This window comes from Megascapheus bottae, chromosome 1 (assembly GCF_031878675.1).
Source record: "Megascapheus bottae isolate mThoBot1 chromosome 1, mThoBot2.hap1, whole genome shotgun sequence".
NCBI lineage: Eukaryota > Metazoa > Chordata > Mammalia > Rodentia > Geomyidae > Megascapheus > Megascapheus bottae.
In genome coordinates, this window is record NC_143509.1 from 2,477,372 (window position 1) to 2,501,852 (window position 24,481).

At 59.6% G+C, this 24,481-nt stretch overlaps 2 protein-coding genes across 7 annotated transcripts; one reads left to right on the top strand and one right to left on the bottom strand.

Moving 5' to 3' along the window:
- Positions 1 to 1,872: 1,872 nt before the first annotated feature.
- Positions 1,873 to 13,695, bottom strand: Nacc1 (nucleus accumbens associated 1). 3 transcript variants are annotated; one of them, XM_090336190.1, is made up of 6 exons: positions 13,526 to 13,695; positions 3,609 to 4,520; positions 3,305 to 3,478; positions 3,090 to 3,195; positions 2,912 to 3,009; positions 1,873 to 2,680 (listed from the first exon to the last, which is right to left on the bottom strand). In XM_090336190.1, exons 2-6 carry the CDS (start codon positions 4,510 to 4,512, stop codon positions 2,418 to 2,420), a joined length of 1,545 nt encoding a protein of 514 aa, XP_090192316.1. In that variant the 5' UTR covers positions 4,513 to 4,520; positions 13,526 to 13,695; the 3' UTR covers positions 1,873 to 2,417. The 3 variants fall into 3 exon arrangements, with proteins under 3 accessions (XP_090192316.1, XP_090192307.1, XP_090192304.1); XM_090336181.1 differs by lacking the exon at positions 13,526 to 13,695 and adding an exon at positions 12,898 to 12,934; XM_090336178.1 differs by lacking the exon at positions 13,526 to 13,695 and adding an exon at positions 5,808 to 5,831.
- Positions 13,696 to 14,965: 1,270 nt separating this feature from the next.
- Trmt1 (tRNA methyltransferase 1) lies at positions 14,966 to 24,042 on the top strand. 4 transcript variants are annotated; one of them, XM_090336206.1, is made up of 17 exons: positions 14,969 to 15,051; positions 15,192 to 15,463; positions 16,356 to 16,411; positions 17,138 to 17,280; positions 17,422 to 17,609; positions 19,795 to 19,910; positions 20,008 to 20,120; positions 21,307 to 21,455; positions 21,535 to 21,621; positions 21,707 to 21,776; positions 21,876 to 22,010; positions 22,096 to 22,181; positions 22,283 to 22,391; positions 22,479 to 22,555; positions 23,132 to 23,251; positions 23,342 to 23,471; positions 23,625 to 24,042. In XM_090336206.1, the coding sequence occupies exons 2-17, from the start codon at positions 15,216 to 15,218 to the stop codon at positions 23,775 to 23,777; spliced, it is 1,980 nt and encodes a 659-aa protein (XP_090192332.1). In that variant the 5' UTR covers positions 14,969 to 15,051; positions 15,192 to 15,215; the 3' UTR covers positions 23,778 to 24,042. The 4 variants fall into 4 exon arrangements, with proteins under 4 accessions (XP_090192335.1, XP_090192332.1, XP_090192327.1 ...); XM_090336201.1 differs by having other exon boundaries at positions 15,196 to 15,463; XM_090336214.1 differs by having other exon boundaries at positions 14,982 to 15,051; positions 15,266 to 15,463.
- The last annotated feature ends 439 nt before the right edge of the window (positions 24,043 to 24,481 follow it).

Genomic DNA, 24,481 nt, shown 5'->3' on the forward strand with positions numbered 1-24,481 from the left:
AGAATTCCCGTCCCACAACCAACACCACCAAAAGGGAACCTCATCACCAGCCAACCAAACCAACACCAGCTTTGAGCAAAAAAGGCCAAGTGAAGCTGGGCATGGTTCACGCCTACAACCCGAGCTTCTTAGGCTGAGATCTGAAGGTCGAGGTACAAAACCTGCTCCAGCACTAAAGACCCCCAAACTCTTATCTCCAATTAACCACTAGAAAACACTAGAAAACAGGAAGTGGGGCTGAGGCTCCAGGGGTAGGGAGACAGCCTGAGCTGAAGAGCTCAGAGACAGCGCCCAAGCCCAGAGTTCAAGCCCAACAACCCCCTCCCCCCCGAAAAAAAGCCAAGTGAGCACTGAGGCCATGAGTTCAAGCCCAGTGTACATGTGTACACACACACATAACCAGAAACCAACTCAAGTGTGGGGCTTGAAACACAGCTCCTGTCCTACCTGACCCAATTCCCAGACCCAACCAGCCTGGCAGCAGCAGAGTGGGTTCCCACCCCACCCAATGAGCAGCATGCAGCAGGGCTGTTACAAAGGCGTTTAGTTTATTCTGGTCAGCATCGCTGAGACTCTGGTTCACATTTCCAACGCGCCCCTCTCCTTACAGTAGTTAATGTGCAATCTCACTGGCGCCGCGCCGGAGGGGGCGTTGGCACTCCACGGGGCCGGTGGGCAGCCGGGCCGAGAAAGAGAGGGTGGGTGGCGAGGGCGGCCAGCAAGGTGGGGAGGGCCTACAGTCTGCTAGACGGGGTTCTCCATTTTAGTCTTTCCTGGCTGCCAGGGGTGGATGGGGTGAGGGGACACCATGCAGCTCAGAAGGGGGGGCAGCTGGCCACCAAGATGGCTGGGGGGGCGGGCGCAGGGGTGGCTCCGGGGGTAAGGCACAACCCTGTCTTTGGCTCTCCTAGCACGGAGTTTCCTCCCCTGCACCCACACCGCGTCCCAGGACCAGCCCCCCCCCCCCCATCCCCAACAGCAAGTGGGCTCTGCCTCCACCCAGCCTGGCACTGCAGGAGCTCGGAGGGCTGGACAGGCAGGAGGGAACCCCTCCCCCACCGCTGCCCCCGCTAAGGCCTGGGGGGGGGGCCCTGCCTCCTTTGGGGGCGACTACACTGCAGCCTGCCCCTCCGCCTGCCAAGGGAGCAGGATTTTGTGCTTTGGGATCAGCGCCGGGTCGGGCGTCGAGCAGAGGAGGGTCTAACTAAGGTGCTTGCTTGTGCTTTAGCTGGGGCATCCACTCCCCCTCAGGCCGCCTGGGGCTGCGGTGTTGGGGCCCAGCCAGGAAGCCACGCTGGGAACCCAGCCGGCTGCGCCACACCACCCCCAGGACGGGCGGACGCTGGGAGGGACTCCCCCCGAGGTGGCCGCGGCCCTCTCCATGGGGGCGTCTCTTAAGGGGCAGGTGGGGGGGGGGGCAGAGGGGAACCCAGAGATGAGAAAACGACACTCGAGGGGAAGGGATAAAAAACAAAACCCACAGCCCTCAGTTCACATGTAAATCTCAACGCCCCAACCCTGGCTCTGGGAGGGCTGCGATAGAGGAATGGAGAGAAGAGCCAGACACAGTCGAGAACAATCGAGGTGGGCTCTGCCAGCCAGAGGCCGCGGGGTGCTCACTGCCCAGGGGAGGGGAGCCGGGCCCCGCGGGGGGGGGGGGGCAGGCCACACACCCACACGCGGGCACGCACACATTCAGCCTGGCCTGCCTCCTCGGCCGCCCCCGGGCCCGGCCCCGACACAGTCCCGTTGGTTTGAAAAATAAAAGGAAATCTTATACTTCAATATTTCATTCGCTAAAAAAATGTCTTAAAAAGTATGTACAGGGGGTGGGGCTGGAGCCCTGCGCGGGCGGGGCGGGGCCGGCCTGGTCTTACCGCCCTTCCTCCTGCGCGGTTCTCAACTCGGGCCACCTACCCACGGGACCGCAGGGAGGGAAACCTGTCCCGTCGCGGCAGAGACCCTCCATGGGCCGGAGGCTGCGGAGATTTCCAATCACAGGGCCCAACTGGCCACCTGGGGTCACCCCAGGGTTGGGGGCCCCTCCCACCGCAGCCCCTGGCGCAGGGAAGGACGGGGACAGGAAGGCGCTTTTGGAGACTGGAAGCACTGGGAGAAGTGGAGGGTCCTGAGAACCCTGGTCCCGAGTCCCAGGGGCTGGGGAGGGCGGGCTGCGGGTGCCCCCTCCACACACACCTGCCCCTCCCTGGGCAGGCCCCGGAGCCGCCCTCCCCCCAGCCCGGCCTCCCCCGGCCCGCCCACGGCCCCGGCTCACAGGGGAAGGGGTGGGTGGGGGGAGAGGGGCCAGGAGCATGCATCGCCCCCCGAGGGTTCTGGGGAGGGGCAGACAGTAGCTCGTGACCAGGGTGGGCGGGTGTGGCGGGAAGGGGGGGGTGGCGCCCCGGGCGAGGACCCCGTTACTGGAGCACCTCCGCGGAGGGCCCGGCCTCGCCGTCGTGGCTGGCCGTCTCGAAGCTGTGCTCCATGCCCATCAGGTCGGGCTCCATCTTGCCGGTGTCGCTGATGAAGCTGCCGTAGGCGTCGCCCTCCGCCAGGTGCAGCGGCTTGGTCTTGGGCATCCAGCTCTTGCGCACCACGCGGCGGGCGTTGGTGCACATGTCGGCGGCGATGGCGTTCATCTCGCTCTCCTTGAAGTTGGGAGCGAAGTTCTGGCAGTAGTCTGTGGGCACAGTGGCGGCGGCGCTGGCTCAGGCCCGGGCCCAGGCTCTGCGCAGCGCGGGCGCACACCCCGGGGCGGGGCTCCCCAGACAAAGACGCTGCACCCCACAACCACAGTCTGGCGGCTGAACCCACACTACTCTGGCTCAGGTCGGCCGCTCCCCTTCCGCGCCGTCCCCGGTCATTCAGCCCCCGCCCCGGCCGGCCTGCGCCGGGGGCCGCGGCCACTCACACTTGACGGCGTGGAGGACGCGGCTGTCCAGTGGCTTGCGACGCGGGTCGTTGGTGGAAGAGCGGATGCCGGTGCCACAGCTGTTGGCCAGCGTGTTCCTGAGGGCGGGCGGGGGTCAGCGCGGGGCTGGGAAGCGGGTCCCCGCCCCTCCCGCCCGGGGCTCTGGGCAGGGCCTCACCGGTCAAAGAAGGAGGCCAGGAGCCGCCGCAGCAGGACCTTGTGGCGCGTGCCCGCGCTCACGTGGCAGTTCATGAGCTGCGCTCGCGTGATGTACACATTGGTGCCTGCGGGGCCGTGGGGGAGGGGGGTCACGGGGCGCCCGCCTGCCGGCCCCGGCCCTCGGGGTCCAGTGACCCCCCAGGCCGGCCCCTCCCTCCCTCCCCCACAACACACCTGTCACCAGCTCCAGCTTCTCCGAAGGGTCGCCCTCGTCGTAGAGCTTCGGGTGGCAGCGGTTGCCGATCTGGTTGATGAGCTCGGCGGGGAGGGACGCTAGGTCTTGCCGGACCCGGATGCGGCTGCGGGACTCGGGGGCCGCCTGCTCCGGGAGCGCCTCCACCTTCTCAGCTGCGGAGAGAACCGGGCGCGTGGGTGGGGGTGGGGCGCGGGCATCGAGGACGCAGCGCGCGTGCGCCCGCGGGGCGGGGCGGGGCCGGCGAGCCCCCGGGACGCCAGCGCGCACGCGCAGGCCGCTCACCTGTCGGGCCCACGTTCATCATGCTGTACATGGTGTACATGTTGCAGATCTGCCGGTACTGCTCGTCGGTGCCCTCCTCGCCCGCGTCCTCCTCCTCGTCCTCCTCGTTGTGGTAGGAGCCGGGGCTGTCGCTGGTGTAGGCGCTGGAGGTGCCCGGGCTGGTCCGCTCCGACGTGCTGGGCCCGCTCATCACACCCCCCGCCGCCACCGCGGCCGCCGCGGCCGCCACCACCGGGGCGGGCTGGGGCGTCCGGCTGGAGGCCAGGTCTGGCGTGGAGAACTTGGCCATCTTGCGGCTGCCGTTGCCGCCGCCGCCGCCGCCCCCCGCCTCCTTCTGGCTGCTGTCCCACAGCCTCTTGGCCACGGGCGTGCACTGCACCGAGTCCGACTCCTGCTGCTCCGTCTTCACCCGCGACACCAGGGGCAGCGGCGTGCTGCAGGCCGGCCAGCCCGACGTCTGCGCCACGGGGCTCTGCGGCTCCGACGACGGCGCCTCCTCGGCGTGCAGGCCTTGCGAGTCGCAGCTCGGGGAGCTGACCTTGAGGAAGAACTCGGTGCCCTTCTCCATGATCTCCTGGATCTGCAGGAAGCCGGCCGTGTAGATGAGCAGGAACTGGTCGCCCATGTTCATGCTGAGCCGGCCGGTGTAGCAGAAGGTGAGGATCTGCTGGAAGGACTGCGGCTGCACGGCGGCCGGCAGCTCCACCACCGCGCTGCGGCTGCTGTTGAACAGGTCCCGGAAGTAGGAGCTGCTGGCGGCCAGCACGGCGCGGTGGGCCTTGAAGGCGTGGCCCTTGACCACCACGGACACGTCACAGTACAGGCCCTGCAGCCGCTGCTCGTTGAGGCACTCGAGGATGCTGTTGCCGAAGTTCGGGATCTCCATCTGCAGCGTCTGCGCCATGGCGGCCGCTGTGGGGCAGGGCGAGACGAGGGGCGGTCAGAGGCCGGCCACGCGGTGGGATCGGTGGCCCCGAGGTCTCCCCCACACGCCTTCCCCTATCCCGCGGACCCCCAGCGTCTGCGGAGGCGCCCACAGGGGTCAAAGCCCAGTGCACACGACCCTCGTGGGAAGATCTGCCTGGAAGCCACCAGCACCTTCCCTCATCTTCCTTCCTGTCTTTGGTCGTTGCACCGAGGCTGGGACTCGGGGTCTCGCCCTGCTTTTTCACCCAGGGGTGGCGCCCTACCACTCGAGCCACAGCTCCTCTTCCAGTCTGGCTAACTAGAAAAAAACCAAGGGTCTCATGGACTTTCCCGCCCGGACTGGCTCTGATCCGTGACCTGCTGCGCCCCTCAATGGCCAGCGCAGACATCGCTGTTCTCCCAAGTCCTTTCAATCCTGGGGCGTATTTGGGGGTGCGCTGGGCGGGGCCTGAGGCATGGTGCAGGCTCAGCAAGGGCTCTCACTGAGCCACAACCCACACTGCTCTGGGCTGTGTTTCGTTGACTGGAACGCATGGATACAGAGCTCAGAGCACTGTCAAGAAGCAAACCATGAAGGCCCAGATGGCCAGGACCCGACCCTGGCTGAACCCCCACGGGCACCAATGTGACACTCGCTAGGCAGAATCCTCAGGAGGAAAGGTCACTGGGGGTATCTGAGGGGCCCAGCACAGGACCCTTGGCACTGCCACCTCTGGGCATTACCTAAGACACGTACATACCAGTCATGAGGGGACTGCAAACCACAACGGAACCCACCACCCTTGCTTGGCTGGCCCTGTACACAGGCAGGTGAGGGACCAGGAGGTAAGACGCGCATGCGCAAGACCCACAGCGCCTGTCCCCACAGACAGGAGGCACAACCCAGCACCGGATGGCGGGGGAATGTAAAGCGGGCAACCGACCTGAGGTTCCCGATGGTCAAACACAGACCTGCCACTGGATCCAGCCATGGCATTGTTAGGACTGAAACCCAACATGCAAATGCCAGGGCTAAAGGAGGGGGCTTGCTGTTTTAAAGTGGACAGCCACAGACAATACTATTTGGTCAGAAAAAGAAATGGTGACCCAGAACCACCACAAGGATGTGCTTGAGAGATGAAGAAGCCTGACTGAAGGCCCACAGAGCACAGCCCCAGTTCTACGAGGTGATGAACCCACCGCCAGCAAACCCACCACAATGGTGCCCACCGTGGCTGCCAGCAGGCAACAACACATAGTCCCATAACAACCTGCGAAGTCCCACGGTGGTACCTGTGTCACTAAATTCATGAAAGACACTGAAACAGCCTGGTGACTCCACCTGCGACGCCAGCTGTGCGGGAGGAGGCTGAGACTGAAGAATCTCCATTGAGGCCAGCGTGGGCAGAGTCTAGTTTTCCAAAATAAGCAGCAAAGACCCAGGCTAAAGGTGTAGCTCAGTGGTAGAGCCCAAGACTGTTCAAAGCCCAATGCCACCAAAACAACCAACCCCCAACCCAGGGCAGGGAGCTAGTGGGACAGACAGGGAGCACCGGGGCAGGAATAACCACCCCAGGACGGCCAACAAGTAAACAAACTGGGTAAAGCAGCCCCCTACCAGAGGCGCAGTAGGAGGCCCCTGGCAGCCCGGCCCCTCTGGGTGGGCGGGGGTCTTCCCAGTACAGAGGGAGTCCCCCAACTTAATCCAAGGCCGTGACGCGGTTTCCATGACCACCCAACAGCCACTCAACAAATATTTGCACAGTGCCGCTGGGTGCTCATTGTCCCGAAGGGGGGACATGGGCCGGCTGAGAGAGTGGCCCCTCTGCACACAGCCCTTCTGGGGGAGCAAATAGTTTTGGTGCACCCTGCTGAGGAGGGAACGGGGTCCCACCAAATTCTCACAGTGGGGCACTAAGGCCAGTGCTCAGTCTCTACAGCTGGAGCCTTCAGGAAGGGACCCTTGACCAGATCCCAAGTGCCAGTCCCCCTAACGGGGAGAAGAGAGCATGTCAGTGACCTGACCCAGCCACCTACAGCATCTACTTAGTATTGTGTAGGGCTGCTGACACCATCCCCTGCTCGCAGAAGGCAGTCCTGTGAGTGCCAGCTCTCCCTGCTCAGGGAAGGCCTCCAGCTGCAGCCTGGACTTCTTCAGAAGCACTTTGTGTGCTGCTCCATCAATCAGAGCCCTGCCCACCTACACCAGGCCCCCGCCCCAGGACTGTTTCCCACTGCCATTCACTCGCAACTCCCCAAGGCCCAGCAGCTCTGGATCTGTGTTCGGTACACGTCAGCTCCTCCAGATCAGTGGCTTTGCCTGTGTAGGTCACTGCGGTGTCCCTTGCTTATAAGCCCAGGCCAGGCACAGGGAGCACTCAGTACCTGCTATGGACCCAGCCAATCAGGAGGCTGCAGTGGGAGGAGGGCCCAAGCATTGGAGGCCAGCCTGGATGGCACAGACGTCTTCTTAGAAATGTACAAGCCGCCTGCAGGCACTGGTGGCTCACGCTTATAATCCTAGCTACTCAGGAAGCTGTGATCTGAGGATCACGGTTCAAAGCCAGAGGGGCAGGAAAATCTGTGAGCCTCTTATCTCCAACTAACCACTGCAAAAATGAAGTGGAGCTATGGCTCAGCGTGCTAGCCTTGAGCAAAAGAGCTCAGGGACAGTGCCTAGGCCCTGAGTTCAAGCTCCCCAATCAACAAAAACAACAGCAGCAACAGCAAAAACCTACTTCCGATTCCAAGCTACAACAGGGGCTGAACCGTGCATGCACGTGGGACTCTTCCAGTCAGGGTCCCACACCAGGGGGAAGGCTTATACCACAGCTGAACGTATCTGTGGGCATTGACTGGCTGGAGGGCCTCTGCCTCCATGGGAAGCACGCCCCAAGCCCCCATCCAGAGAGGCCAAGCCGGCAACAGGTGTGAGGCTCACCTACTGTGGTTTGGTGGCTGTATTTGCTTAGCACAGGCAAGATTCCACACCAACACTGCCCCAGAAATACAACACATACAAGCCCTTGGAAGGCAGAGGAGGACGACCCAGGGTCTGAGGCCAGTCTTCACCCCAAAAAAGGAGAAAAGAGGCAAATAGTTTTTGACGTCTCCACCCGGGGTGGGAAAAGGCTCTTGCAGGGAGAAAGGAGGGGATCCCTCAGCAGACACCCCAGTAGGGGTGGCTGGGGCTGAGGGCGGGGTTGAGAGAAAGCACTTGCCTGGCTAACAGGAGCTAACAAGCGAACAGGAGCGCAGCTGACTCCAAGTGCAACAGGAGGGAAGGCGCTGGCGGTCCTGCCAGCCTCGCCCCGGCTCAGCAGGGATGCTGGCTTCAGGCCAGGCCCTGCAGACTCTAGATGGGAGGTGAAGAGCAAAGTAAACCTGTGGATTGCACCCTTGGCATGCCATTTCTGGGCAGTACTGGGGTTGGATTATCACAAAGGGACTCCAACTTGCTAGGCAAGGCAATCACCACTTGAACCACGCTTCCCAGCCAGGAATCTGTATTTTATTCTCCCTGAAAGGCTGTTATAGCCAGCCTTGGCAAGGTCAAGACCCACGTCAACATCAAACATCAGCTCTGCTCATTTTAATGACTCAGTCGACACATACACTGCCCAACTGCCCAGCTTTCCAGTTATACTCCATTCCAGAGTGCATTTATTCTCAGAGGATGGCAGAATCAACAGCAAATGCCAAGGCCCTGAGGTGACACTGGACACAGGAAGGAGGCTGGTGGAGCTGGAGGGAGGATGGATATATTGGGGACTGGGCTTGTTGAGACTGCTTAGAGAGCTATAGCAGGAACTAAGAATTTGAATCTCAAGCAAGGCCTAGAGGTCCCAGCTACTCAGGAGGCTGAGATAGGAAGATCAACTGAGCCCAAGAATTGAACAACACTCTGCCTCAACAAAATCCAACCAAACCAAAGAAATCAAACACCACTACCACAACCCAAATAAAAAAAGCACTGGGTGTGGTCACACAGATCTATAATCCCAGCTAAAGCAAAAAGCTTGAGATTCTACCTAAACCAGTAAGATCAGTAAGATATGGTGATGTGTGGCTGTAATTCCGACTTGGGGGGGGGGGAAGGTGGTGAGCTCGAGGATCATAGAGTGAGGCCAGCCTCAGACACAAATGGGAGGCCAAAAAGTAAATGAAAGCAACAAGAGGTGAGGATGCAGCTCAAATGGTAGAGGCTGAGCTCTAGCAAATGTGAGGTTCTGAGTTCAAATCCTAGTACCACGGGGGGGGTGGGATTCTTCAAAGACACAAAGATCCAGAGATGGGGAACGCAGAGACTCTATATATTGGCAGAACATTTGTACAGAGTTCTATAGGAACTTGTTACCCAGTCCTGGGGCTTGAACTCAGGCCTTGGTGCTGATTTCTTTTGCTCAAGGCTAGAGCTCTATCTTTGAGCCACAAAGCTACTTCTTGCTCTTTCTGAGTAGTTTTTTTTTGTGACCTACCCCTGGGCGTTGTCCCAAAGCTCTGCAGCTCAAGGCTACCCACCCTACCCTTGAGCCAAGCCCCACTTCCCTGTTTTCTAGAGGATAATTGGAGATAAGAGTCTCAGGACCTTTTGTGCCCCCGGCAGGTTTTGAACCTTGATCCTCAGATCTCAGTCTCTTGAGACACTAGGATTACAGGCGTGAGCCACTAGCACAGGTATATGGGAACTTTTCTTGCTTAGCTGTTTTCACTCAAGGCTGGCATTCTACCACTTGAGCATGGCTCCATTTCTGGCTTTTTGGTGGTTAACTGGAAATAAGAATCTCATGGACTTTCTCTTCCCTGGGCTGGCTTTGAACCAAGATCCTTAGATCTTAACCTCCTGAACAGCTGAGATTATAGGATCCCACAATGCCTAGCTACTTGAAGCCACCTTTGGATGATATATGTTGTCTAACGTCAATTCTACACGCCTGTAAGCCCAGGAGGGTTTGAGGCCAGACTGAGCTGTATAAGGAGATAAGGAACAAAGTCTGTACAGTCTGATTAGGGGTAGAGTGTTTGCTGGAATGTATGGAAGGCCCCAGGCTTGCTCCCTGGCACTGTAAAAACATGGTCGTTACAGGAGTTCACTACAGGAGTTTTGGTCTATGATCCAACAGGCAGATGGAGACTCTGTGGAGACAGTGGCAGCACGTTTTACAAAATGTCCCCTTAAGGATGCCTCTGGGCTCCAACCACCCTCCCATCTATAAAACAGGCACAGGAGCAGGGAACCAGGAGGTCAGGCCCAGTAAGGCCAGTGGGGGGGGGGGGACAGGGAGAAAAAGTTTGTGAGATCCCAGGTCAACCAATAAAAAGCTGGGTGTGGTGACATATCTGGGCCACATCAGCTACGATGTTAACATAAATAGAAGGATCGTGGTGCAGAATACCCCTTGCAAGAAGTAACACTCTTATTTCCTACCTAGCAACGAGAAGCCCTGAGTTCAAACTCCAGAAAGGTAGGGAGGCCTGCCCAATGCTCAGCTTTCAAGTAGCCCCAGTGAGGGCCCCACTTGGTAGACACTCAGATATCTCACCACTGCTACCTATGGCTCGAGTGTTTGGTAAGGGGCTGCCAGCAATGCCTTAGTAATTTACCCAAAGTGGCCCCACTTAGCAGATGGGAAAACTGAGGCTCTCAAGTCCAGATTTCTAGCTGGGTCTCGGGGCAGGAGGTACAGAACTCATTTGCCCTGCCCAGAGGCCAGATACAGCGGCCCAATCTTGACTAATCAGCTGGACTACCTAGCCCAGTACCCATTCCAACCCAATGCCCAGTCCAGTGCCACCTCACAGAGGCTGTTGGCAAGGAGAGGAGGCACCTAAAGAACACGTGTCACATGCAGACACACGAGGAAATGAGCTCCAAACCAGACCAGTAGCTGGGCACTAGTGGCTCATGTCTGTAATCCTTAGCTACTCAGGATGCTGAGATCTGAGGATCAGGGTTCAAAGCCAGATAGGCAGGAAAATCCATGAAACTTTTGTGTGGTTGGTTGTGGGGCTTGAACTCAGGGCCTGGGTGCTGTCCCTGAGCTCTTTAGCTCAAGGCTAGCGTTCCATGACTTTGAGCCACGGCGCAATTTCTGTTTTTCAGGTGGTTCGCTGGAGTAAGAGTTTGTGAGCCGTCACCTCTGGCCCGGCTCAGGCATCCCTCCTAGGCCTCTCAGGCTCCCTTTCTGTCACTTACTCTACTCTGGTGACCATGGAAGCTGGGGTCAGCTCCCCCCAGCCTCATGCTGACAGCTAACCTTTCTGGCTACTCTCTACATCCTGACCTCCAGACTGCCTGGCTAGGAGCGGGCCCAGGAAACAGATCTGGACTCGCCCTCTCTGCAGGCAGCACTGAGGCTCCCCATGGGCCACACTGGGTCAGTCTCGCACTCCTTCCCTCACAAAGACAAAATGTTTTGAGCACTTAGCAGGAGCCTGGCACTCACTCAATACAAGCTTTGAATGCGTTGTCCGCTGGCCTGGAACCCCTCCTCCCCCCGGAGCTAACTTACTATTCAGATCATGGCTCTTCCGGAAGCCTCCCTGACCACCCCCGAGGCGCTGCCATCCTCACACACTGAACTTGGCATACGGCAGGGAAACAAAACTGTCCCTGGCACTTCTCTGTGATCCCCAAATTCTTACTGAAAAGTGATTGCCTTCTGCTCTGGCTTGAGGTCTGACCCAATCTTTTTGCCTACTGTTTCAGAGGTAATGCCCAGCTGGCCTCAGACTGCCCTTGGTACCCCACCCAGGGACAGTGCCACATAGTCTATGCCCCAGAAGTGAGCCAAGCCCCAACCAGGCAGGAGATAAGGTCTTCTGTGCATTCAGTCCATAGCCAAAAGACAAGGGCAGCATCAGAGTATGGAGAGAAGAAAGGCAAGTGCAAAGGCTCGGGGTGGCAGCACAATTAGCATGAAGGAGGCCATGCAGAGAGGGCAGGCACTCTGAAGATGGGGCTTTAAGGAACAGCAGACCAGACACCAGATGTGAGAAGGAAACAACCTGCAAGGATCAAGATCTTTGGGGGGGGGGGGGGGGGACAGCTAGCCCTGCTCCCACTTCTCCCGGAACCAAGAAGCCTGCAGTGCCCAGGTGCAGGGTGGGGAAAAGTTTACAGTAACTACAGGGAGACACAACAAGCCACCACTAGACTCAAGAACCAGCAGCTTGGACTGGGAGTTTGGCCTAGTGGTAGAGTGCTTGCCTAGCATGCACAAAGACCTAGGTTCGATTCCTTGGTATCACAAACACAGAAGAAGCTGGAAGTGGCGCTGTGGCTCAAGTGCTAGAGCTTGCCTTGAGTAAGTTGAAGGACAGTTCAAGCACCAAGACTGGCAAAAACCAAAACAACAACAAACAAAAAACAGCAGCTATGGCTTCACTCAACTGCCTGCTGCTCCTGTCTCAGGTGCTAAGAATCTCAGAGCCCACAAACACTCTGCTCACAGCCCTGTGTGAGTCCAGAAAGAACAAGAAGCAGGCAACCAGAGCCCTGACACCCTGGCCTCCCTTCTCCCGTGGGGAAATAGAAGAGAAGCCATGCCCAAGCTGGAGAGAAAGAAATACACACTGCTCCAGTCCCACGGGATGGCAGCTAGCCTGTCTGTGAGGGGACCGCCACCCCTCCAGGAAGGATCTGACAAAAGGGCCTGGGCCAAGAACAGTCCCATGAGGAAATCAGGAAATCAGAGTGCCCCCACTCACGTTCCCAAAAGGAAAACTTTGGCCAGGCCACTCAGGGTTTGATTGGAGGATAGGTCAGTCCATCTCAAATTACCATGTTCTAGTCCTGAACCTTGGCTTTCTCCTCTGGACTAGGTAAGATGCCTCAGAGGAATATCCAAGGACTGGGAGACCCAATAGCTTGGGCCAGGATGTAGGGGTCACATGCTTCCCCAGCCCTTTACCTCCAAGGAGGGAGCACACAGAGCTCAAGAAGAGCTCAGCAAGAGCTACTCCGTATGACAGAGAATGTCACTTCCCATTTATTAAGCACAAGTCTCCAAACTCCAATGTCCCCAAACCGGGAGAAGGAATCCAGGACCCCAGATTCCCCCACTTCTGCAGGGCGGATGGGGTGGGGACGGGCCGCTGGGACTGGAAACAAGATGCCTGAGGTAGGTGTGCCAGTCGCCGTCCCCAGCTGCCCACACAGACACCCACCCACCCGCAGCCTTGCGCCTTCAAGCAGGCTGGCAGAGGCTGCAGAGCTGAAGTGTGGGAGACAGGACCCCCCCCCCCCGTCACCGCGGGACGCGCTGCCCCCGGGAGGGGGTGTCCGTTTCTGTCCTGGTCACACTCGTCTTTCCCGACCCGTTCCCACAGCCTCCGCCGGCCTCAGAGGCTCCCGAGGGCCAGCGGCAGGGCCGCGCCGTACCTGACCGCTCCCCGCCATCTGCCGGCCGGCGCCCCCTCCTCCCCAGCATCTCCCGGCGCTGACCTCACGTGACCCCCGGCACCCGTCCCCGGCTCGCCGATCCGCCCCCCCTCCCGGCTGACTCCGCCCCCACCCGCCAGGCCCCACTTCCGGGGCTTCTCCGAGGCCGCCCCCGGGCCTGTAACCCGACCCACCCACCTCCTCCGGGGCTCGGCCGTACCTGCAGGCCCGCCCCGCCCCTCCGGCCGCCGCGCGCCCTCCCCCTCCGCCGAGCCTCCCCTCCCCCTCCCCCGGCGCCTCCGCACCCCCCGCGGCCTCACAACTTCTCGGGACCCCCCCCCGCACCTGCCCGGCCCCCGCCCCTCCGGGAGGGCGAGAGTGCGGGGCCCCCGGCCCGACCCCCGCGGCTGGCCGCCGTAGGCCGTCCGCGGAGGCCGGGCCGCCCCACCTCCGCCGGCCCGAGCCCCGGGCGGGCTGCGGGCCTGGCCCCCCCGCCCCGCCCCGGTCCCGGGAGCCCCCGTCTCTCCCGGCACCCGCCTCCCGCACAGCCCTCGGCCGGAACCTCGGATGCCCTCGGGCCGCCCCGGCGGGAGGAGGCCGGAGCCGGGCCTGGGGCGGGTCGTCTCACCTGCGCCGTGGCCGCGCTCCGGGCGCTCCCGGCGGGCTCCGCAGCGGCAGCTGGGGCCGGGCCTGGGCCCGGGGCGCGCCCCCCTGCGCCTCGGCCTCGGCCTCCGCCTCCGCGGCCTCCGGGGCCTCCGCCTCAGCAGCAGCGGCAGCCGCGGCGGCCATTCATTGTGGGCCAGGCCGCCCCAGCCGAGCGCCGAGCGAGCGCACGCCGCGCCGCCGCCGAGCCGAGGGGGGGCGGGGGAGAAACGGCCTGGCCCCGCCCCCGCCACGCCCCGGGACACGCCCCCTAGACCCGGCTGGCCGAGCTCCGAGCGCGCCCTCGCCCTGCCTGCCGCGTCTCTTCCCTCTGCCTGCTCGGGGTCTTCTCCAGCTCGTGGGTTCTGTCGAGCAGACCCCGACCCCGTCGGGATCCAATCCCGAGATGTCGGGACGAGTCTCTGCGCCTTCCCGAACTTTAGCTTCCTGTAAAACGCAAATCGTCATGACTTTACTTCGTTTAAAGTGCTTTCACTGGACTTAGCTAGCTGACCAGGGGGTGAGGAAAAGTGTTGAAAGATCACACAGCAAGGGATGGCGAGTGCAGAGACTTTACTTCAGGCTCAAAAAGCGACAATAAGAGTTAGGACTTTCAGATATGCTTACACGGTGCCGGCTTCTGTTAGCATTTGAGCAGCACTAGTAAACTTCACAACCATTAAGCAACTCAGAGCGTTTTGCAAAACTGGGGCGACGGGGGGTGCTGTAGGGGGGAATTAAGCACAGAATTAGGAACAAGAAGCGAAAGCTGGGCACTGGTGGCTCACACTTGTAATCTCAGCTACTGCAGAGGCTGAGATCTGAGGATCGAGGTTTGTTCAAAGCCAGTCCGGGCTGCAAAGTCCATGAGATCTCTCATTTAGCCAGAAAAGAAAAGAAGTGGGACTGTGGCTCAAGGCTCGAACATAAAAGCTCAGAGACAGTGTGCAGGCCCTGAGCTCCACACACACGCGCGCAGCGAGGCGCCGGGCTCCGCTACCCGCCTCTCCCCACTTGCATCACGGGTCCCAGCCCGCTGAGGCTGCGTGCCACTTTCCAGGCATTTCTTTTGTCGTGTAACCTTTGCCCTTTGAAAGCTAAGATTCAGCTGGAACAGGTCAGGAAAGTGAGAGCCTGAGGGGCGAAGGGAGGAACCGGCCCTGGACCACGTGGGCCTGGGGTCGGGAGCGCGCCGGGTTTCTGTGCCCAGCCCCCACGAGACGGCCGCCAGGGGTTACTTCCCCCAATCGACCTCCCTGTTTGTTCGAACCACCGTCCTCTCTTGTGTGAAATGGGGCCGGGAAGCCCGGCTCGGCCCCGGGGAGCGCACACCGCGCGCTCCCTCCGGCCGGGAGGTTTGACCCTGGCCGCCCACCGTAGCCGGCGCCCCTGATTGGCTGGCCGCCGCCACGTGATCGGCCCTCCCACCGGGCCAACATGGCAGCGTCCTGGTGTGGATGCGGGCGGCGTGCACCCGGACAGGGTTAGGTGCTCCGTGTGGGGGCCGCGAAGGTGAGAAGAGCCCGGTGGGGTGGGGGGAGGGTGTGGACCGCCGCGGGGGCCCGGGATGCGGGGAGGGGGGCCGCTTCCCGAGGCCCCGGGGTTTTCAGAGCCCCGACTCCTTCCGACGCGTCTCCGTCTCCCCGAATTAGGTAGGCGGGCAGCGGGGCCCGCGGATGTCCGCCCTGAGGCTAAGCTCCACTCCCTTCCGCCGCGGCCTCCGTAGATCGCCGTTCATGGACGGGACGTCGCGCCCCGGGCCGCCGGCGGCGGCCGCGGTGGAGAACGGCTCCGGGCCCCGGGGAGAAGAGCGCCCACCCGCCGCCCCGGAGACCACCGTCACCGAGGGGGCCGCCAAGATCGTCTTCCCCAGCGCTAACGAGGTCTTCTACAACCCCGTGCAGGAGTTCAACCGGGATCTCACGTGAGCCAGGGTCCGCCTGGCGGGGGGAGGGGCGGCGGAGGGAGGGGCGGCGGGGGGGAGAGGGGCGGTGAGGTCCAGTTTACCGGAGGTCGGCCCTGGCTGCCCGCCGCTGGGAGGCCCGTGTCCCGGAGATGAAGGCTTGGTAGGGAGAAATCAGGTTGAGTCAGTGGCTGGCATCTCGGAAGATGGACGGGGTCCAGCCACAAAGCTCCGTCCTCCAGAGCTCCGCGGCCGCTCTGGGGTTTTGTGAGCCAGCGAAAGGAGGAACAGGGTCCGAAGAATCACGAGCTTGGTGGGGTCTTTGTCCTCCTGGGCGTGGGCGTGTGTGTGTGTCCTTTCTTCCTCCAGAATTTTTCCAGTCGCCCTCCTGGGGTGGGTTCTTGTTATTCTGAATGGACGGGTTGAAATAGTGATTTAAGAAGGGTGCTGCGAAGGTCATCTCCTGTTCAATTTTATTTATTTATTTATTTATTTGCTTGATTGTGAGTGCGTCCCTATTGGGGTTTAAACTCTGGGCCTGGGGTCTCCCCTTTAGCTCAAGTCTGGCACTATACCACTTGAGCCACAGCTCTACTTCCCGCTTTTTGTCTCGGGACGTTACTCCTTGGGCTGGCTTTAAACTGAGATCCTCTGCCTTCTTGAATAGGTAGGGTTACAGGTGTGAGCCCCTTGCACCTGACTGTTCTGGGACTTATGAGCTATGAGCCTGAAGAAAAAATTAATTAACATCTTCATCATTCAGGTGGGAGTTCCCTGTAGAATTGAGAACGGGGCACAAAGGAGCATCTAAGGACAGGGCAGCTGCCTTGCATGCATGAATCCCTAACAGAAATTGTAGGGGAATTCACGGCATTCTGTTACTGTGGATGTAAGCGGATTCTTTTCTCATCAGGTGTGCAGTAATTACAGAGTTCGCTAGACTTCAGCTTGGGGCCAAAGGAATCCAGAGTGAGTACAGGTTCAGGCTTCTGGTGTTTGTGTATGGAGGCGTGGCATGAAAACCTTGCTTCTTACTTCCCTCTGCTGTACTCTAGATTGTTTTTTGTTGTTTGTTTTTGCCTTTGTGCTGGGTCTAGGCACTGTCCACGAGCTTTTTCTGCTCAAGGCTGATACTCTACAATTGGAGCCACAGCTCCACTTCCAGCTTTTTTGATGGCTAATGGAAATAAGTCATATTCTTTCCTACCCAAGTTAGTTTTACACTGAGAACCTTAGATCTCAGCCTCCTGAGTAGCTGGGATTATAGACATGACATGTCTCCCCCCACCCCACCCCCCCAGTGCACAGCACCCACTAGAGTTGTTGTTGTTTTTGCCAGTCCTGAGGCTTGAACAGGACCTGGGCATTGTCCTTGAGCAGATGCTCAAGGCAAATGCTCTACCACTTGAGCCATAGTACCACTTCCAGCTTTTTCTGTGTATGAGGAGTTGAACACCAGTGCTTTGTGCATGCTAGGCAAACACTCTACCATTAGGCCATGTTCCTGGCCCCCCACTAGGGTTTTAAACAAGATATTTTCCTATACATCTGAAGTATTATGAAGATTAAGGGCAGGATTCTCACAGATGACCTGGGGAGTAGTTTAAGTATGGACGCCCTGGGGGTTCAGTTCTCAGTTCCGGGGAGAGGAAGGGGTCATCCATGTCCTTTGCCTTGTCTTTTCTGTAACTGCAGTCAAAGTGCCAGGTGAGAAGAACCTGCAGAAAGTGGTTGTGGACTTATCAGAACAAGAAGAGGAAAAACTCAAACCAAAAGAAGGTGAAGCCCTGACTCCAGGAACCCAGCCTCAAACCGCTGCTGTGGGGGAAGTCTGTGAGGTAGGGCTGAGCAGAAGTCGCTCCTCCAAGTCAGTCCTCCCCTCCCAGGCTCTGTAGGAGCTGGGCTGGGAGACGACGCTTTGAGATCCCAGAGGATGGAAATAGAGATGGGAGTGAGGGCCTTTCCTTAACTCCCAACAGGAAGGCCTGCGGGTGCTGGAGGGCCTGGCCGCTTCCGGCCTCCGCTCCATTCGGTTTGCTCTGGAGGTGCCTGGACTCCGATCTGTGGTTGCCAATGATGCGTCTGCCCAGGCAGTGGATCTCATGCGCCGCAACATTGAGCTCAATCACGTGGGCCACTTGGTTCAGCCTAGCCAGGCAGATGCCCGGTAAGTTCCGGGCAGTGCTCGAAGTGGTGACAAGGTGACAGTATGTTATGACTTTGCCTGCCTGGGGAAGATGCTGCCTCTGCCCGACTCTGACAGTGTGATCCCAGATGAGTTGTCACAGGTTCTTTGAACCCTTGGTTTGCACGGTGAAATAGCTCAAGTATACATAGCACAGCCGGGCGCTGGTGGCCCACACCTGGAATCCTTGCTCTTCAGGAGGCTGAAATCTGAGGATTATGCTTCAAAGCCAGCCAGAGCAGAAAAGTCCGTGAGACTCTTATCTTCTGGTAAACAGCAAAAGGCTAGGGTGGGGGCATGACGCCCACGGTCGAGCTCTACCCTTAAGCAAAAAAGAAATCCCAAGAACAGAAGGCCCTGAATGCAAGCCCAATACCAACCACAAAAAACCCACAACTGGTCTAGGAGTGTGGCCAAGTGGTAGAGTGCTTGCCTAGTATGCATGAAGACCTGGTTCGATTCCTTGGTAACACATATATAGAGAGGACCAGAAGTGGCATTGTGGCTCAAAAGTAGAGCTCTAGCCTTGAGAAAGCCCAAGGACATTGCCCAAGGCCCTGAGTTCAAGCCCAGAACTGGGGGAGGGGGGGAAACCGGGGCTAGGAGTTTGGCCTAGTGGTTAAAGTGCTTGCCTACCATGCATGAAGACCCGGGTTTGATTCCTCGGTACCACATACATAGAAAAAAGCCGGAAGTGGTGCTGAGGCTCAAGTGGTAGAGCTCTAGCCTTGAGAAAGTCCAAGGACAGTGCTCAGGTCCTGAGATCAAGTCCAGGACTGGCAAAAAAAACCCAAAACCCACTACTAGGACAGCTCATATTCTGTACCAGAGAGAAGTGCAGGCTCAGCCTCCACTGTGGGGACATGCTTTGAGAAATGCATTTTGTTCTGGAAATGTTTTTAGCATACATTTACATCAATTAAGGTGGTGACAGTGCCATTGGCAGTGTACTTTTTCCTTTGTTTTGTTATGGAGGACAAGGTCCTGCTGTGTAGCCTGGCTGGCCTTGGCTCATGATCCTCCTGCCTCAGTCTCCCAAGGAGCTGGGATTGCAGCTGTGACTACTGGTCCCTGCTTTAGACTTACCTTTTTTTTTTCCCCTTCATTTGTAGGCTCGACCTCTAGGCCTGGGCGCTGTCCCTGAGCTCTTCAGCTCAAAGCTAGAACTCTCTCTTGAGCCACAGCGCCACTTCCAGTTTTCTGGTGGTTAAGTAGAGATAAGTCTCACAGACTTTCCTGCCCCAGCTGGCTTTGAACTGTGATCCTCAGATCTCAAGCCTCCTGAGTAGCTAGGATGACAGGCGTGAGCCACCAACGCCTGGCTTATTTTATTTATGTAGTTTTTGCTGGTCCCAGGGCTTGAACTCAGGGCCTGGGCACTATCCTTGAGCATCTTTGTGTCCAAGGTTAGCGAGTTTACCACTTGAGCCATGGTGCCACTTCTGGCTTCTTTCTTTCTTTTTTTCTTTCTTGTGGTTTATTGGAGATAAGAGTCTCAGGGACTTTTTGGCCAGGCTGGCTTCATACCATGATCCTCAGATCTCAGCCTCCTCCTAAATAGCTAGGGTGACAGGTATGAGCCATTGGCAGCAAGATTTAGTCTTAACTTCTTACACAATTCCTATTCCTCTATCCCCATGACTGATGGTCTTTTCTCAAACATCCAGTGTCTGTGCCAGGCACCTCTCTCAATGCCAAGAGTCAGTGACTGTAAACCTAATAGAACTTGTGGCCCCATGCAGGAGTCAGCAGGTGGACAACCTGCAGGACTTACCGAGTATACTTGTGGCTGTGAGTCTCTCTGTCACAATGCACGTAATCATTATCAAGATTAATCATAGATGAGTAGACTGAGGTCTTGGGATGGAAATCACGCATCTAATGACTGTCAAGCTAGGCCTAGTGATGCTGAGCAGAAATCCCGGAGTTTGAAACTAGCCCTAGCCACCAAGATAACCCTCCCTCCCCTCCACCTGGAAACAAAACAAATGGCCAGAGCCTGAACTTGGTAAGCTGGCCTCAAGTTCAATGCCAAAGCCACTCACGCTGTGGAATTCGTGTGTGTGTGTGTGTGTGTGTGTGCGTGCGCGCGCACGCGCGCGCATGCACGCAGGCATGCACGTGCAGACCTGGCGGGAGGCTAAGAACCTGGCCTTCTCCCTCGTAGGATGCTAATGTATCAGCACCAAAGGGTGTCAGAACGCTTTGATGTCATCGACCTGGACCCCTATGGCAGCCCTGTCACCTTTCTGGATGCAGCAGTGCAGGCTGTGAGTGAAGGAGGTAAGGACCCCACGTGGGGGGGGGGGTGCAGGCTTGAGCCATGCTAGATGTTTTTGGGGGGGGGGCTGGGTCCTCATTGTCCTGTCCCTCCCCCCAGGGCTGCTGTGTGTCACCTGCACGGATATGGCGGTGCTGGCCGGGAACAGTGGGGAGACATGCTACAGCAAGTATGGGGCCATGGCTCTCAAGAGCCGCGCCTGCCACGAGATGGTGAGGGGACCCTTCCTGCACCCCTTCCCACCTGGGGCCCGCAACCCGAGCCAGACGTAGCCAGAGGGGGAAGACCAGCCTTCACTGAGTGGGAGGTCCATGTTGGCATGTGGACACTGCCACCCCTCTCCCCTCTCCCCACCTCTCTCCCCTCTCCCCACCCCTCACCCCGGGCATGTTTTCTGGTGCTGGGCCCTGAATCAGGGCGAGGCCACACACAGTTCCTGGTTAATCAGAGATGAGAATCTCATGGACTTTTCTGTCCAAACTGGCTTCAAGCGGACATCCTCAGATCTCAGTCTCTGCTATAGCTAGGATTACAAGTGTGAGTCACTAGTGCCTGCCTACATTGTTGAGTTTTTTCCTTATAATTCCTCCAAACCAAAGTTTTTGGGAGTCAGGGTCACATGTAGCCCAGTGGGGTCTCCTTGTCCGCTCAGTCTTCTGCATGCTGGGACTGTAGGTACTGGAGATGGAGCCCAGGACTTTGCAGTTGCTGGGTAAATAAATGCTTTGCCACTGGGCTACATCTCAGCCCAAGCCAAATTAGTTTTGATGGTAATCTTTTCAGGTCTGGCTTTAAATCCTAAATTTTCTGCTATGCTGGGTACTTGACTTGACCTCTTTGGGCCTGTTTTGGATCCACAGAAAGCACCTCATGGGGTCGTCCTGTGAGGATGCGTCAGGGCATGGCCTATCCAGGGCCAGGAAAGGGGTGAGCCCTGGCCTTGCCTCTTGAGGTCTCTGGCAAGATGGCCCCTTGGTTTTACGACCGTGTACTCCACTTCATGTCAACGGTGCCCTCATGGTACAGGGAGCTTTGTTTCTGAACATGTCATGGTTTTTTGGGTTTTTTTTGCTAGTCCTGGGCTTGAGCTCAGGGCCTGAGCACTGTCCTTGGGCTTTCTCAAGGCTAGAGCTCTACCGCTTGAGCCACAGCCCCACTTCTGGCTCTTTCTAAGTATGTGACACCAAGGAAGCGAACCCGGGTCTTCTTGCATGCTAGGCAAGCCCTGTACCCCTAGGCCAGACTCCCAGCCCCTGTCACGTTTCCAAGTCATCTTGCAAATGAGGAAACGCAGGCAGAGGCTGTTGCTGATTCCCAAGGATTCTAAGAACCGGGACACGGAGGGCCGAGGCTCCCCGGCCTGCGGGCCGAGGGCTGACCCCGTCCCCGGCGCCCTAGGCGCTGCGGATCGTGCTGCACAGCCTGGACCTCCGCGCCAACTGCTACCAGCGCTTCATCGAGCCGCTGCTCAGCGTCAGCGCCGACTTCTACGTGCGCGTGTTCGTGCGCGTGTTCACGGGCCAGGCCAAGGCCAAGGCCTCCGCCAGGTCCGCCCCGCCCCCGGGAGGGCGGGGCCTGGCGCCGGGGCGGGGCCGGGCGTGACCCCGCCCCCTCTGCCCTCCACAGCAAGCAGGCCCTGGTGTTCCAGTGCGCGGGCTGCGGCGCCCTCCACCTGCAGCGCCTCGGGAAGGCATCGGAGGCCCCCGGGGGCCGGTGAGCCAGGGAATGTTAGGGGCCTGGACGGGGGGGGGGGCACCCCAGGACTCCCCCCAACCCCTGACCGCCCCTTTCCTTGCAGGGTCAAATTCTCGGCCGCCTGCGGTCCTCCGGTGAGCCCGGAGTGCGAGCACTGTGGACAGCGACACCAGGTGAAGACCCCGCGTGGCTGTGGGGGGGCACGACTCGGGGGTCCCCGGGGCTCTTCTCCTTGGTCCCCCCGTTCACCTGTCCCCATGTGGTCCCGGTAGCTCGGCGGCCCCTTGTGGGCAGCGCCCATCCACAACCTGGACTTCGTGGGCCACGTCCTGGAGGCCGTGAGTGCGAATCCTGGCCGCTTCCACACCTCGCAGCGGATCCGAGGCGTCCTGAGCGTCGTCACCGAGGTGGGGACCGGTGGGGCGCCCACCCGCCATGTCCGCTCGCCCCTGCCTTCGGCTCCGCCGTGCCCATGCCGTCCCCCCCTTCCAGGAACTCCCCGACGCGCCCCTCTACTACACGCTGGACCAGCTCAGCTCCACCATCCACTGCAACACGCCCAGCCTCCTGCAGCTGCGGTTAGTGCCAGAAAAGGCCGGGGAGGCCCAGGTCTCACGAGGCAGCCAGAGCCTGTGGGGACTGCCTGCTCCCGCCCCTCACCGTCCCTGCGCGTCCCCAGGTCAGCCCTCCTCCACGCCGGCTTCCGGGTGTCACTGTCCCACGCCTGTAAGAACGCGGTGAAGACCGACGCCCCAGCCTCCGCTGTGTGGGACATCATGCGCTGCTGGGTGAGGGGTCTGCTCCCTAGGGGCCGCAGGGAGGGGTGGTCCCCGAAAGGCCCTTGGAGCCCAGTGTCCCCTCACCTCTGTCCCCAGGAGAAGGAGTACCCTGTGAAACGGGAGCGGCTGTCAGAGACCAGCCCTGCCTTCCGCATTCTCAGTGTGGAGCCCAGGTTTGCAGGCCAGAGGACTGGGGGGGGGACTTGGAGTGACCCCCGAGGATGGGGAGGAGCCCATTCCTGTGAAATCCAGAGCCTGTTCTCTTCTGCTTTCCCTTTGAGCCCCCCTCCCTCCCCACCAGTTCACAGACCCACAGGGACCTTGACTGAGTTCCTGAACCAAGCACAGAGCACCTTTTCCATCTACATAAGTGTGTGTGTGTCCTAGAACTTGAACTCAGGGCCTGGGCACTGTCACTGAGTTTTTGTACTTGAGGCAACCACTCTACCACCTGAGCCACAGCTCCACTTCCAGCTTTCTGCTCGTTAGAAATAAGAGTCTCCCAGATATTTCATGCCCAGGCTGGCTTTGGATCTTAATTCTCAGATCTCAGTCTCCCAAGTGCCAGGAGTAAGGAGCATCCGCCACACCTAGCCGGCTGCTTCTGATCTGTCTCTCCGGGGCAGGTCCACTCGGTTGCCATCTTGAAGAAGCAAGTTGACTCTAGTAGATGGGAGAATCCCAATGGAGGTGGGTTTGGGGTGCTCTGTGTACCTAGGGTTGCCCCCCCAGCATTCCCATTTGTTCAGGCTTCAGGCCAACTTCACCATCCGAGAGGATGCCAACCCAAGCTCTCGCCAGCGAGGCCTCAAGCGCTTCCAGGCCAACCCAGAGGCCAACTGGGGTCCCCGGCCCCGGGCTCGGCCAGGGTGAGTGTGGGGTTGTGTGTGTGGGGGGGTGCTTGTCCAGAGCTGTGTGAGGAAGGCCAGATGGAGCCCCAGCTCTCTGTTTCTGCCCAGGGGCAAGGCGGCCAATGAAGCCATGGAGGAGAAACGCCGGGTCCTGCAGAATAAGAGGAAAGAGCCAGCCGAAGACCCAGCCCAGCGGGCTGCCCGCCTCAAGACGTTTCCTTGCAAGCGGTTCAAGGAGGTGAGGTGCCGCCCCTCCCAGCACTGGGCACAGCTGCCTCTGGGCATCTGTTGGGAGTGAGCTCACAGGGGAGGGGGGGGCAGGAGTCCCACTTGGGCTACTGGTGGGCTTCACCCCATTTTCTCTCCCTCTTCCTCCCTTCTCCCCCTGCAGGGCACCTGTCAGCGGGGGGACCAGTGCTGCTACTCGCACAGCTCCCCTACACCCGGGACCTCTGTGGATGCTGCCCCAGTGGACAACGGTCCAGAGACCCCCAACCAGAGCCCTCCCACGCCACCTGCCACTGCTGGGCCAGGGGTAGACTGAGCCCATAAAAAGATGTCCCTGCCATGTGCCAGTGGTTTCTGCCTGGCATCCTAGCTGCTCAGGAGGCTGAGATCATAAGAATCACGGTTCGAAGCCAGCCAGTGGCAGAAACGTCCCTGTGAGACTCTTGTCTCCATTTAATCACTCAAGAACCAGAAGTGGCACTGTGGCTCAAGTGGTAGAGCACCCGCCTTGGGCACAGAGACCTAGTGACAGCGCCCAGGCCCTGAGTTCAAGCCCCAGGACTGACAAAAATAAAAATGAAATCCTGTCTTAGTGGCCATTGTCTTTCTGCATGGTGGTCGTCCCGTAGGTGCGGGGCGCTGAGCTGCTGCCCGCCGCTCCCGCTGGCGGCCACGGGGTGGTGCCCGCGCGCACCGGGCTGAGGCCCCGCCCCCATCCCGGACGGCGAGCGCCGGGCGCTCCGGCCCCGCAGGCCGGTTGGGTTTTGGCTTCGCTTTCTCCCCGGGCCGCAGTAGCGGAAGCCTGAGCGGAACCAGGCGTCCAGGGCATCCGCTCCAGACCAGGTGTTTCCTGCCCTGCGGCGCTAGGGCAGTGGGCCGTTTGGGCCAGACAGGGGAGCCGCGCCCCTCCCTCCTGCCGGCATGGAGGCCCAGAGGGGCGACCGGCGCCCCGGGGGCCTCTACCGTGCGCCGCACCCTGAGTCTCCAGCAGCGGGAAGGGGGGATCCGGAGCGCACCTGG